Source organism: Eleutherodactylus coqui, chromosome 2 (assembly GCF_035609145.1).
Source record: "Eleutherodactylus coqui strain aEleCoq1 chromosome 2, aEleCoq1.hap1, whole genome shotgun sequence".
Lineage (NCBI taxonomy): Eukaryota > Metazoa > Chordata > Amphibia > Anura > Eleutherodactylidae > Eleutherodactylus > Eleutherodactylus coqui.
Genome location: NC_089838.1, coordinates 137,668,945 through 137,681,812, shown reverse-complemented (window position 1 = coordinate 137,681,812; position 12,868 = coordinate 137,668,945). Strand labels below are relative to the sequence as shown.

General features: G+C 44.6%; 1 protein-coding gene across 1 annotated transcript in view; it reads right to left on the bottom strand.

Annotated features, from left to right (window-relative positions):
* The window catches only part of TBC1D15 (TBC1 domain family member 15), a 106,252-nt gene that overhangs the window by 36,435 nt on the left and 56,949 nt on the right, over positions 1–12,868 (bottom strand). Inside the window, exon 9 of the mRNA XM_066591644.1 lies at positions 9,297–9,400. Coding sequence (XP_066447741.1) covers positions 9,297–9,400 — 104 coding nt within the window. The remainder of the gene's footprint in view (positions 1–9,296; positions 9,401–12,868) is intronic.

Here is a 12,868-nt window from a genome sequence, read left to right as displayed (position 1 = left end):
TCCTGAAAGTGATCTTCCTAGTGAAGACAGCCATGTGTTGCGTACAGGTACCCTGGCACACATGACTGACTTCATGTTAGGATGCCTTTCTCGTGACCCTCGCGTTACACGCATTCTGGCCACTACGGATTACTGGGTGTACACACTGCTCGATCCACGGTATAAGGAGGGGTTCGAGAATGATGCTATACCACAGGGCGCTGGTGGACAAACTGATGGTAAACTTCCCATCCGACAGCGCTAGTGGCCGAAGGCGCAGTTCCGAGGGCCAGGTAGCAGGGGAGGCGCAGAGATCAGGCAGCATGTACAGCGCAGGCAGGGGAACATTCTCCAAGGCCTTTGCCAGCTTTATGGCTCCCCAGCAAGACTGTGACACCGCTCCCCAGTCAAGGCTGAGTCGGCGGGAGCACTGTAAAAGGATGGTGAGGGAGTACGTAGCCGATCGCACGACCGTCCTCCGCGACGCCTCTGCCCCCTACAACTACTGGGTGTCGAAGCTGGACACGTGGCCTGAACTCGCGCTGTATGCCCTGGAGGTGCTTGCTTGTCCTGCGGCTAGCGTCTTGTCAGAGGGTGTGTTTAGTGTGGCTGGGGGAATCATCACGGATAAGCGTACCCACCTGTCAACCGACAGTGCCGACAGGCTTACACTCATCAAGATGAACAAAGCCTGGATTTCCCCAGACTTCTCTTCTCCACCAGCGGACAGCAGCGATACGTAAGCAATACGTAGGCTGCACCCGCGGATGGAAGCTACGTTCTCTCTCACCATCCAAAACGGGGACATTTCTGCTTCATCAATCTGTGTCTAATATTCCTCCTCCTCCTCCTGCTCCTCCTCCTGAAACCTCACGTAATCACGCTGAACGGGCAATTTTTCTTAGGGCCACAAGGCTCACTCATATAATTTTTCTAAACAATTTTTATATGTTTCAATGTTCTTAAAAGCGTTGAAACTTTAACTTGAACCAATTTTTCGTTAAACTGGGCTGCCTCCAGGCCTAGTTACCACTTAAGCCACATTAACCAAAGCGATTAATGGGTTTCACCTGCCCTCTTGGTTGGGCATGGCCAATTTTTTGGATGTACATTAGTACTGTTGATTCAGCAATTTTTGTGGGCCCTCGCCTACAGTGTAATCAAATGAATTTTTAGCCCACCTGCATTACAGCTGACGTTACATCCGCTGTGTTGGGCAATGCAATGGGATATTTTTGTGTACCGCCGGTGGGTTCCAGGGAGCCACCCATGCTGTAGGTGCACACGGAGTTTAACCTACATCTGTCCACTTGTAAAGAACCCCAGTCTGACTGGGGCATGCAGTGTGGGCCGAAGCCCACCTGTATTAAGCACAACATTACTACCTCAGCTGTGTTGGGCAATGCAATGGGATATTTCTATGTACCACCGGTGGCTTCCTGGCACCCACCCATGCTGTGGGTCCACAGGGAATTATAAATGCATCTGTTTCCACTTGTAAAGAACCCCAGTCAGACTGGGGCATGCAGTGTTGGCCGAAGCCCACCTGCATTAAGCACGACATTACTACCTCAGCTGTGTTGGGCAATGCAATGGGATATTTTTATGTACCGCCGATGGGTTCCAGGGAGCCACCCATGCTGTCGGTCCACAGGGACTTCACAATAGGGAGTTGTACCTGCCTGTGTCTATGAATTAAAAAGCCCGGTCTGACTGGGGCATGCAGAGACACCTTGACAGAATGAATAGTGTGTGGCACATGGGTTCCCCATTGCTATGCCCATGTGTGCAGCTCCTGATGGCGGTGGCACAGAATTATATTTCTCATTGCTTCTGTACAGCATTGTGGGCTATCGCCCCGCCCCTTTTAAAGAGGGTCGCTGCCTAGCCGTGCCAACCCTCTGCAGTGTGTGCCTGCGGTTCCTCCTCATGGCAGACGCACTTCTAAATAGACATGAGTGTGGCGTGGCATGAGGGCAGCTGAAGGCTGCGCAGGGACACTTTGGTGTGCGCTGTGGGGGGAGGGGGGGCGGTTGGGCAGCATGTAACCCAGGAGAAGTGGCAGCGGAGTGTCATGCAGGCAGTGATTGTGCTTTGTTGGAGGTAGTGTGGTGCTTAGCTAAGGTATGCATTGCTAATGAGGGCTTTTCAGAAGTAAAAGTTTTTGGGAGGGGGGGGGGGGCCACTCTTGCCGCTATTGTGGCTTAATAGTGGGACCTGTGAACTTGAGATGCAGCCCAACATGTAGCCCCTCGCCTGCCCTATCCGTTGCTGTGTCGTTCCCATCACTTTCTTGAATTGCCCAGATTTTCACACATGAAAACCTTAGCGAGCATCGGCGAAATACAAAAATGCTCGGGTCGCCCATTGACTTCAATGGGGTTCGTTACTCGAAACGAACCCTCGAGCATCGCGATAATTTCGTCCCGAGTAACGAGCACCCGAGCATTTTGGTGCTCGCTCATCTCTAAACATAACATTACCCCACCCAAACAATGCAAGTATAACTATATATAAGGAAATCAGAATCTCCCCATCCCCTTCTGCCCCACCTCCTCCACACACAAAAAAAAAAACAAAAAAAACCCACGAACACACACTAAGGCCACTCTCACACATGCACGTGGCAAAACGCCTAGTTTTTAATTTCATTTTCGTCATTTTGATGGGTGGTGATGTGCGCTAAACGCTGCAAAATAGAGCAGACCGCAATCAAGCACATTTCTGTGAGGCCTCATTGAAATCAATGGGAGCGATATACTGCAGCGTTTAAAACGCGGCGGTAATTGTGGTAAAAAGCGCATGTGTAAGAGAGCCCTAAGGGATCATGTCCACAACAGTGCTTTCACCACATATTATGCGTGCTTTTCATGGCCATGTGATACACAGTGAATGGAGTTAATGAAAGTCAATGGACGTTTATTGATCCATGCACATGTGCATGTGGACACTGCATATCGATATGCAAAAGAGAAATGAACAGCAGTAAACATTTGTATAGGCTGTGTATCATATGCTGTCCATACGCAATACATTGCATATGGGCAGGGTTTTCATATGCATCCCCGCTCTGAAACAGAGCGGGTGATGTAAAAGAGAAAGTCACACTACACATGTCTGTGTGATACACGGGCATGCATGGTGCACATACAGCCATCTGCACGCTCTGCGAGCAGAGCATATGTTTGCAAAACAACTAAAACGGTGAGACCTGCAGCACTTTATGCATACGCCCGAGGGCATGAGCCCCCAACTCTTCTCCACCTTTTTACCTCTGAAAGCAAATTGGCAGAAATATAGTCTTGAGGCTTAGAAGATACCACAACTCCCAAATGTTTGAATTCCTTCACTATTTGTAATTGTGTAGGTTCTAGTGAATAGTCCACCAGCAATCGATCTAGAGGAAAAATTACAGATTTTCCCTAATTGTGAGATCTGGCATCCTACCAAATATATTAAAAAATGGACATAATAAGACTCATTGATCTACTCACATCTCCCGTATACAGCAGCAGATCATCTGCATCTAATGATACATTCCATCAATTTCTCCATACGGCAATCCAACTATATCGGTGATTGCTTTATCAAACCAGCCAGGGGCTCAATTGCCAAGGCACAGAGAAGAGGGGACAGGGATACCGCTGCCTTGTTCCCACCACTAACACCATCTCTCCTGAAATATGACCATTTAACTCCTTGTTGCCCCTGTCATTGACTAGAGCAGTTTAGGCCATGCTACAAATTTTTCACTGAAACCCATCCTATGAAGAGGAACAGCCCACAAGTAAGTCTAGTCACTGTCAAAAGCTTTGGCAGCGTTGATTAAGAAAACACCCTAACTCCCTCAAACTCAATGATCCGCCTGAAGATTCAAGCATAACCTCCTTAAATTAATAGTAGTTGAATTGACTTGACAAGTTGTTTGACAAGATTTTTCTCCTACTCCTGGAATACGCAAATTAATATCAGTGAGTGAACGAAAAAGCGAAAATGCATGTCCTTCACTGCTCGTAATCCAATCCGCACATGTGAGTCCAGCCTAAAAGTTTAACAAGGGGCCTGGACGCTTTTTGTGAGGGTAATATTACAGGTTATAGTCACTAATTACTTCAGAGGGGTTGTTGATCTAGATTAATCTGATTGCCAGATTTGCAGACCGGAAGGAATTTTTTTCCCTCAAAAGGAGGAAAATTGGCTTCTACCTTATTGAAGTTTTTGCCTTCCTCTAGATCAACCTTGGGGAGTTAATAGGCTGAGCTCGTGTCTTTTTCAGCATAACATACTATGTTACGATAGGTCTTGTCTGGCACACAGACAGAGCTGTAGAACAGAAAATAGACAGAAAGATGGCTCATGTGTAATTTATTCATACTTAGCCATCAACTTTCGAATAAAAATTGTAAGTGCTCTGAAAAAAAAAGTAGAGCGCTGAAGAGTATGGCATCCCTGGTCCATCTTTACAACGGCCATCATCTCCAGAGCACCGCCAGTGGTAATCTCAAGCTGTTTTACTGTCATGTTACGCAAGAAAAGAATATTTAGAGAAGAAACTTAGTCTTTTCAATTCCATAAAAACAGCTTAATCAGATTTGATAAGCAGAAGAGATCGGAGTAATGGAGAGTGAGCAACACAGTAAGCAAGAAGGCAGCTTACAGCCCCGAAGCAAACAAACTGAGCAGAAAGTCTTGCAGAAACAAATGCAGTATGAATATACATCAAGCAGGGTAACGGAGCGCAAGGTAAACAGAACGGCGACACAGAAGCTCTCCCCACCTCGCCGTGACATTCTGCAATGCATTACGCTACACCGCACCAAAATTACATTACTCGCTGCACATGTTAAAGACAGGTCACAGGCGAAGCCACACAGTACAGGATTAGCATGCCTATATTACAGTAAAACAGCTCTTAATAGCTCATTAACAAAACGTGGAACTAAACCAAGAGATACGTTATGGGGAGCGAGCGCATGGGTTCTGTAAGGGAGGATGGAAGAATACAAGGTCTGCTTCTCTGCAGTCACCAGACATGACCAGTCGATGGTGGGTCAGAGTGAGAAATGGCTTTGTGCATTCCGCCTAGTTTCTTTCTTCCATCCCGCGTTCCTAGGACCATCACTCTTTAGTAATTGTTCCATCGAGCATTTAATGCACCATATCCAGCACCGATAAGTTTAAAAAAAGATGTGTGGGTGGAATGGAAAAATGAAAAACCCCGCAGAAATGGTACAATTTTCGTCTTCACGGTGCTCATTGTGTGGCACACATAACCTGCTACCTTTTTTCTGCGGGTCAGTTTAAAGGGGTTGTCTCGCGAAAGCAAGTGGGGTTAAGCACTTCTGTATGGCCATATTAATGCACTTTGTAATATACATCGTGCATTAAATATGAGCCATACAGAAGTTATTCACTTACCTTCCCTGCGCTGGCGTCCCCGTCTAACTTCAGCGTCTAATCGCCCGATTAGACGCGCTTGCACAGAAGGGTCTTCTGCCTTCGGCTCGGTTCGGCAGCAGCGGCTTTCTGGCTCCGCCCCCTTCTACGCGCCATCGCGTAGCTCCGCCCCGTCACGCGTGTCGATTACAGCCAATCCAGAAAGGAGTATATGAACTAGAGGCATTATATATGCATGCAGCTCTCTCCATTCTTATTTATAGGACTTATGAAAAGCCAGGCCATTGTCTGAACATCCATTATCTACAATGGATAGAGCCGCATGTTGTCACGACTGGAGTCCAGGCAGGGGATTCCCTAGTCCTACCCGTAATCCCTGTCCCTACCTACTTGCCCCCCTAGGCAAGACCCTAGGGCGATAACTGGGCAACACTCCGTAGGCGCACTAGGGATGCGGGACAGGAGTCAGACTCACAGACAAATACAGCAAGACAAACAAACAGTAAAGCAGGACAGGCAGGAGAGGACGAGGTACCAGGGGTCAGGCAAAGGCAAAGTCAAGTCTGAATCACGTGGGTCAAAACTGGGAATCAAATACCAGTAACGTGGATGTAGCTGGAGACCAAACATACACTGGCAAAGGTCTGCAGGAACTGAGCAATTGAAATGCTGTCAGAATTCCCACCCCAGCAGCTGATTGGGACGGGGAGCCTGACAGCAGCAGGACCCAGTCACAGGATGTTGGGAGAAACAGCCCTCAGCGCCTGCGAAAGACAGGAAGAGACCCAGACATCAGGTAGCGAGTGCAGAGCAGAGACCCAGACATCGAGCAGTAAGTGCAGAGCAGGTGCACCCAGGTGTCAGGGCAACAGGAACACGGCGCAGGGCGGAGCCAGCCGCATCTCCAGCAACCCGGCTTACTATGTGCATGGGAGCGCGTGCCCGGAGCCGGCCTAAAGGGTTACGACGGCCAGGAGAGGTCACCAAGACCGGGGCTCCTCTGCGCCGCACCCTGGGTAATAGGACCGTTAGTGCGGGGCACTGATGCCCCCAGAGTCGCCGGACCTGACACATACATTGTCTCCTCCTCTGTGGAGTGCTGATAGGAGAATGAGGGTCACCTTACCGCCCTAATAGATGGGAGTCCTGGAAGTGGAACTTATTTTGATTTATTATGGCATATACCTAGGATATACCATGAATGTCTCAGATGTCTCAGCTCCAACTGTTTTCATGTCTGCCATCCGGAGATAGGTGAAATCATTGTTTCAAGTCCCTATGCCTGTCGGAACAGTTTCCAGGCAATTGGCTTAGGACATTTGGCCTTACGGCGGCTGTCACATATACTGCCTTTGATAGTCACCCACTGCAAACAGTCACCTCCGTTTACAGTGGTGGCATGAACAACAAAACTAGGCTTCTAAAAAGTGGAAGTGGGTTGTCTTCCATGACTAGTCTAGGTTTAGTTTGGGCACCGACAACGGCTGTGTTCGTGTCTAGACATTTAGGAGTGAGTGCCTCAATCCTATCTTTGCAAACTGCCAGCACTGCTGGTTTGATGTCTAGGGAGCCATTCATACAACAGTCGGTCACCCCCAGTAGTGGTATGAGGGACAATGACAGCTCAGTGATATGTTCAGGACATCCTGCAGCCACATGTGTTCCTCTCATGGCGGCTTCCAAGAGGCATTTTCCAGCAGGATAATGCTTGGCTGCACACACAAGGGTGTCACAGGAACACCTCCACAACATTGCTGCATTTCTGTGGCCTGTCTGGTCATCAGATTTATCGCCAATAAAACATGTATGGGACCATCTGGGACACCAACTTCAACAGCCTATGAGTACACAAGCTCTAGAGGCCCAGTTACAGCAAATGTGGTGCGATATGCTGCAGATTACCTTACGGAACCTGTATGCCTCCATGCCCGTATCACATCTTGTACCCAAGCTAGAGGCGGTACAACAAGGTGCTAGAGCTTCCATGCCTGCCTGTATCACATCTTGTATCCAAGCTAGAGCGGGTACAACTGGGTACTAGAACTTCCCCTCCTTTCAAGTGATCAGTTGTCTGCAATAGGTTATCCTTTTGCTCTGATAATGTAATCTTACTTATATCAAGATTACAAATCACACATAGAAAGTTTCATTCCATTCCATCAACTCCATCATTTTTGTTAGTTTGTACGCTGTAGAAACAAGATGCACATAAGGCTGCATGAGCTAGCAATCCAGCTGGTATCTGAGTGTGCAAGTTTATAGAGTGCATTAGGGTGGAAGGTGCGCTGTTGAATTTATTTTTTGCTTGATCGCTGCATTAAAAGCCCCCCACGTTTCTTTTATTGTCAACGGTGTTATGTGAAGGGGTTTTTTTTCGGCGCGGATGAGTTGTACTTTTTAATCGTACTATTTGTTTATTCATGCAATGTTTTGATCACTTTCTATTCTTTTTAAAGGCAAGAAGGGCAAAAATTACCCATTTTTGCCATGTTTTTGGAACTTTTTTTTTTGTTCCGTGACTTGCACTGTGCGAGTTAAATAACGTACTAACTTTTTTTTCTGAGTCATTACGAACGCAGAGATACCACATATGTATTTTTTTTAACATAGTAAAAAAGTGGGGTTTTGACTTTTTACTTTTCACTTTACTTTTCTAACTTTTTATTTTGTCCCACTATGCGATTTGGTTATACGCATATTTTATCACAATTCTAATACACTACTATACTGCAGTATAGCATAGCATTAGAAAGCCTAGGTGGTCAGCCATAGGTGGTCATATCCAAGCCTCCGAGTGCCACAGCAACCCATCGGGATTCCGAGATCACATAGCATGGGTCTGATGGGTGAGAGAGGGAGACCCCTCCCTCTGACTGCCTTTTATGTAACACGGTTGCACTAACAGCGGTGTGTAGAGGGTTAAAAAGCAGGAATCAAAGGTCTCTTCTGTCCCTGCTATTACAGCAAGTGTCCGGCTGTCATAAGACAGCCGAGCACCTGCTCTCCCTGGCACAGCAGACCTGCGCCTCTAATGCAGCGTGGTTCCATCTTCCATACAAAAATATTCATGGGGACAGAATCTTAGGGAAGAGTATGTGAGATGGAGACCTCTTTGGTCTTCGGCGCATATAATTTCTATCCCAGTCTTTTACATTGGGCAGAAGAGCGCAAACAAAGATATCTCCATCACACGTATTCTCCTCTACAGTGTCATCCTGCTTTACATCCCCATGCAGTTTTCTGAATGGAGGATAAAACCTAGGGTGGAACCAGCGGTGGTGCCACAAAACAGAGTAAAGCATCCTTTGTGGCCACAGGGAGAACTGAGAACTTTCAATATACTGCACATGGTAACATAGAAAATAAAAAAATAAAAATTACCAATAATGAAAAAAAAATTATGTTTAACGCATCTTGATTTATACAATAAGTCATTTGCTGCTGATGCACTTTCAACACTTTCATAAGATCACTTTCTATAGTGTGTGGAAGCCCAATTGTAAGGGGTCGAGATGAGTTAGAGAGACAGCAGATTAGTAGACAGTAGACCAACTGCTTTCTGTATAGAAAAGTATATCCAATTATTATTTTCTGCGCAGAGGCATCCAGCAAAGGAAAAGAAACCATCCCCCCCCCCAAAAAAAAAACACTGCCCCTTGTAGTGATACATATTGATGCTTAACATGGATGGTCCAGTTCTAGCAGTTTTGCTGCAGGACGCTCCGTACACTCCAGCTTGGTACTGCAGGCTAAGTCCTATTGAAGTGAATAAGACTCAGCCTTCAGTACCAACTCGGGCCACTGCAAAATGTACAGCGCTGTCTGCTCGCTGCACCAAAACAGCTAGAAGTGGGACAACACCTTTATTTTGGGGATCTGCATATTTGCAATGGGAAATCCCCTACTGTGCTGATACTTACGCTTTTCTTTTTTGTAGCTGGGAGCGTTCCTCTCTAGTGCTGTCCCAAGGAAAATAACCCAGCAAGTATTTCCAAGCTTCCTTTCTCAGAGCATGGCAGAGTCCCTGCAGGAAATAAATTTATTTCAAGTAAGACTTCATTCTCCTAATTACAAAAATGATGTTTGTACATAGCGCAATTTCCCTAACAGTTATGCTACTACAGCAGATTCTGTTAGAGCAATGCAAATCATGAAAGCCTACACTACTAAGAATAACATTTCGGAATTTTATGTTTTTTTTCTTTTTTTGCCTTAAAAATGAAAACTTTATGTATTGAGCATTACTGACAGATTACTGCTGTCTTGGAAGCAAAGGCTGCAGCGCCCATCACAGCGTGCTCCGGCTGTACAGATATTACAACGGCCACTTTGTGATAAAAGGAGGTCAATAAGAACAGAAATCTAACAGTTTACTATTGACATTTGGATGAAATAAAAGCACATCATTCTGTACTTGTAGAACGGACCAAATGGATTTCAGGGAAAACACATTTACCAAATCAAGTCATTATGATTACATTATCACAATCAAATGCAAAAAGTTTTGTGCTTATCAAACTCAAAGAACAGCTGTCAGATAAAAAGGCAACTAGTGCCAGCAAAAAGCAAAAGTACCGAGCAGTGGAGAGAAATTAAATGTAGAAGAACTAAAAACCGGGGAAATAAACATGAAGCGTGTTAAATCAGACTTACAAAAAAGGACAACCAAGTCCTTGATAAGTGTGGGAAGCAATATAGGGCTTTAATTCTCATAATACACAATGTGTTTCACTGTGTGAAAAAGTTGCCATGCATACAAAAAAGTTCAGTACAAAGTCAATGAGTTGATTGCTTTGCTTCAAAGCAAGAAAAAAAAAACTCTAGTAAGAATCCACTGATCAAATAGATGAAACAATCCAGATGATATCAAACTTGGGTGCTAGTATACCACAATTAACATGCCACCATGGATTTGATATAAAGGGTGGCCACAGAAATATCCAGCCACAGGCAAAAGAGATAGCTTTCCTTTTTATGTCACTGATTGCATTAATTCATTAGTGGCATTTTTAATTGGCACTAATGGATAAATACATTGCTATGCTAATTTTCTATGTATAGTTATAGTTAAGACTGGCAGGACAATCTGCACACTTTTGACAGACCCACACAAATCCTAAGTTATAAAGTTTACTGTAAAAAAACAAACAAAAACAAACAAAAAAATCATACTATACCCTTACACCAATATATATTCAGTGTGAAATACTGAATGTCATTTTCACATTGTGCCCTTTCTCTGGTAATAGGCCAAAAGCACACAAGTGGAAATACCACGGCGGGATTTCTCACAGAATTTCTGCCCGTGCCCGCTGCTGCCATAGAATTACATTAGATAATGCAATTCTAGGCAGACAGACGCGACTTGACAGCATGAAATCTTGTACGGTACACAAATTGCGGCATGTCCTCTTTCTGAGCTAAAGTCACGGAGGCCCGCACTGAAGCGTCACTGGCGACGCACCGGCTCTGTTCTGCGCACGCACGGCTGTGTGACAGCTGGCGCAGAGCGAGAAGCCGGGAGGAGATGAGCGCCGGGTCACAGGTCGCATCCTGCTGCAAGAATTTCTCACACTGGGATCCGACCCAGCCGCCTGCAGGAGGCCTAGTCACTTTCATGCAATTTTGCATCAAAGCGTAAAATTTTACAAATAATAAATTAACATTTGTGGCCTTAAGAGCCCAAGACTTCCTAAAAAATAAAGACTCAAGATGTGTGGAATTCATATGTAACTTATGTCTATATACAGATATGAAAGAACACACAAGCACAGGATTAATCCACTAGGGATCCAGGATTTCAGTTGTGAAATAGAAAGTTTGGTGAAAAAACAACAAAAGCCCTATATTAAGTCCCTAGTATTAAAATAATATATTTAATTGGAAATAGGAATATATATATATATATATATATATATATATATATATGATGTAGAGAGCATTTCTGAAAACTTCCTGTGGTCTTAGATGCAAAGGTGGTCAGCACTGACTGCACAATATCAGACAGAGTAGGGGGTCTCTACCCTATCTGCTAATATCCAGTTGTCAGTTTATTCATGACTTTTCAGGGGGAACAACAGAGGAACTATACAACACAGTTATAAGAAAAGATGCACAAGAATCGTTATTCCATACAGCACAAGTATTTAGAGTTCACAGATGGCCTATGAGCGCGGCTGCTTTGACAATTCCAGAGATTCAAAATTCAATGAGTGTATTTACTGGTGGGTTTACTCTTGATTTATCAGCCCCCCAGCAGTCCTCCATTGCCCTACACAACGTCTTTTGCATGGACCGGAAGTCAATCCTTTATGCATTCCTATGAGACTAAGGTTGAACATCTCATAGTAATACATTGAGAAACTAACTTTTGGTCCACAAATACGAGGTTACGTGAATCCAAGAGTCAGAGCATAAATTATATGTGGCCACAGGATCAGAGGAGAGCTGGTAATATAGTTACTGGTGGCTTTAGTCTTGATTTAACAGCACTATTTCTGTGATGTGTAACACCAATTCTAAAAAAGTTGGGACACTGTGTAAAATGTAAATAAATGTTAAGAAAGAAAAAAAAAAAAAAAAAAGACTGCAATGATTCAGAAATCTCATATAACAAGATTCCGTTCACAATAGAACACATACCAGAAGCTGAAAGGGAGACATTTTTCCATTTTTTTTTTAAATTCATTTAGAAATTGATGGCAGCAACACATCTCAAAAAAGTTGGGCCAGGGCCTTGTCTACCATTGTGTAGCATCCCTCTTCTTTTTACAACAGTCTGTAAACGTCTGGGAAGTAAAGAGATCGATTGCTGGAATTTTGGGAGAGGAATGTTCTCCCCTTCTAGCTGCTCAATAGTCCTGGGTCTTTGCTGGATTTTTCATTTCATAATAATGCACCAAATATTTTCTATTCGCGAAAGGTCCAGACTGCAGGAAGGACACTTCAGCACTTGAACCCAAGCTGTTGTGATGGATGCAGTATGTGGTTTAGCTTTGCCTTGCTGAAATCTGCAAGACCTTCTCTGAAAGGGAGGATGTCTGGATGGGAGCGCATGTTGTTTTAAACCCTCTATATACTGTTCAGTATTGATAGTGTCTTTCAAAATGTGTGAGCTGCCCATTTCACAGGCACTAATGCAACCCCATACCATCAGAGATGCAAGCTTTTGAACTGATGCACTGATAACAAGCTGGATGGTCCTCTCCCAAGTCTACAGGACACGACATCTGTGGTTTCCAAAAAGAATTTCAAATTTTGATTGAGCCGACCACAGAGAATTTTTCACATTTGGCCTCAGTCCATTTTAAATGAGCATTGGCCCACAGAGAACTGTGGAGTTTCTAGATTGTGTTGACATATGGCTTCTTCTTTGTACGATACAGTTTTAATTTCTTGCATTTGTGGATTGCATGGCCAATTGTGTTCATAGACAATGATTTCTGGAAGTATTCCTGATCCTATGCAGTGATATGCATTATAGAATCGCAGT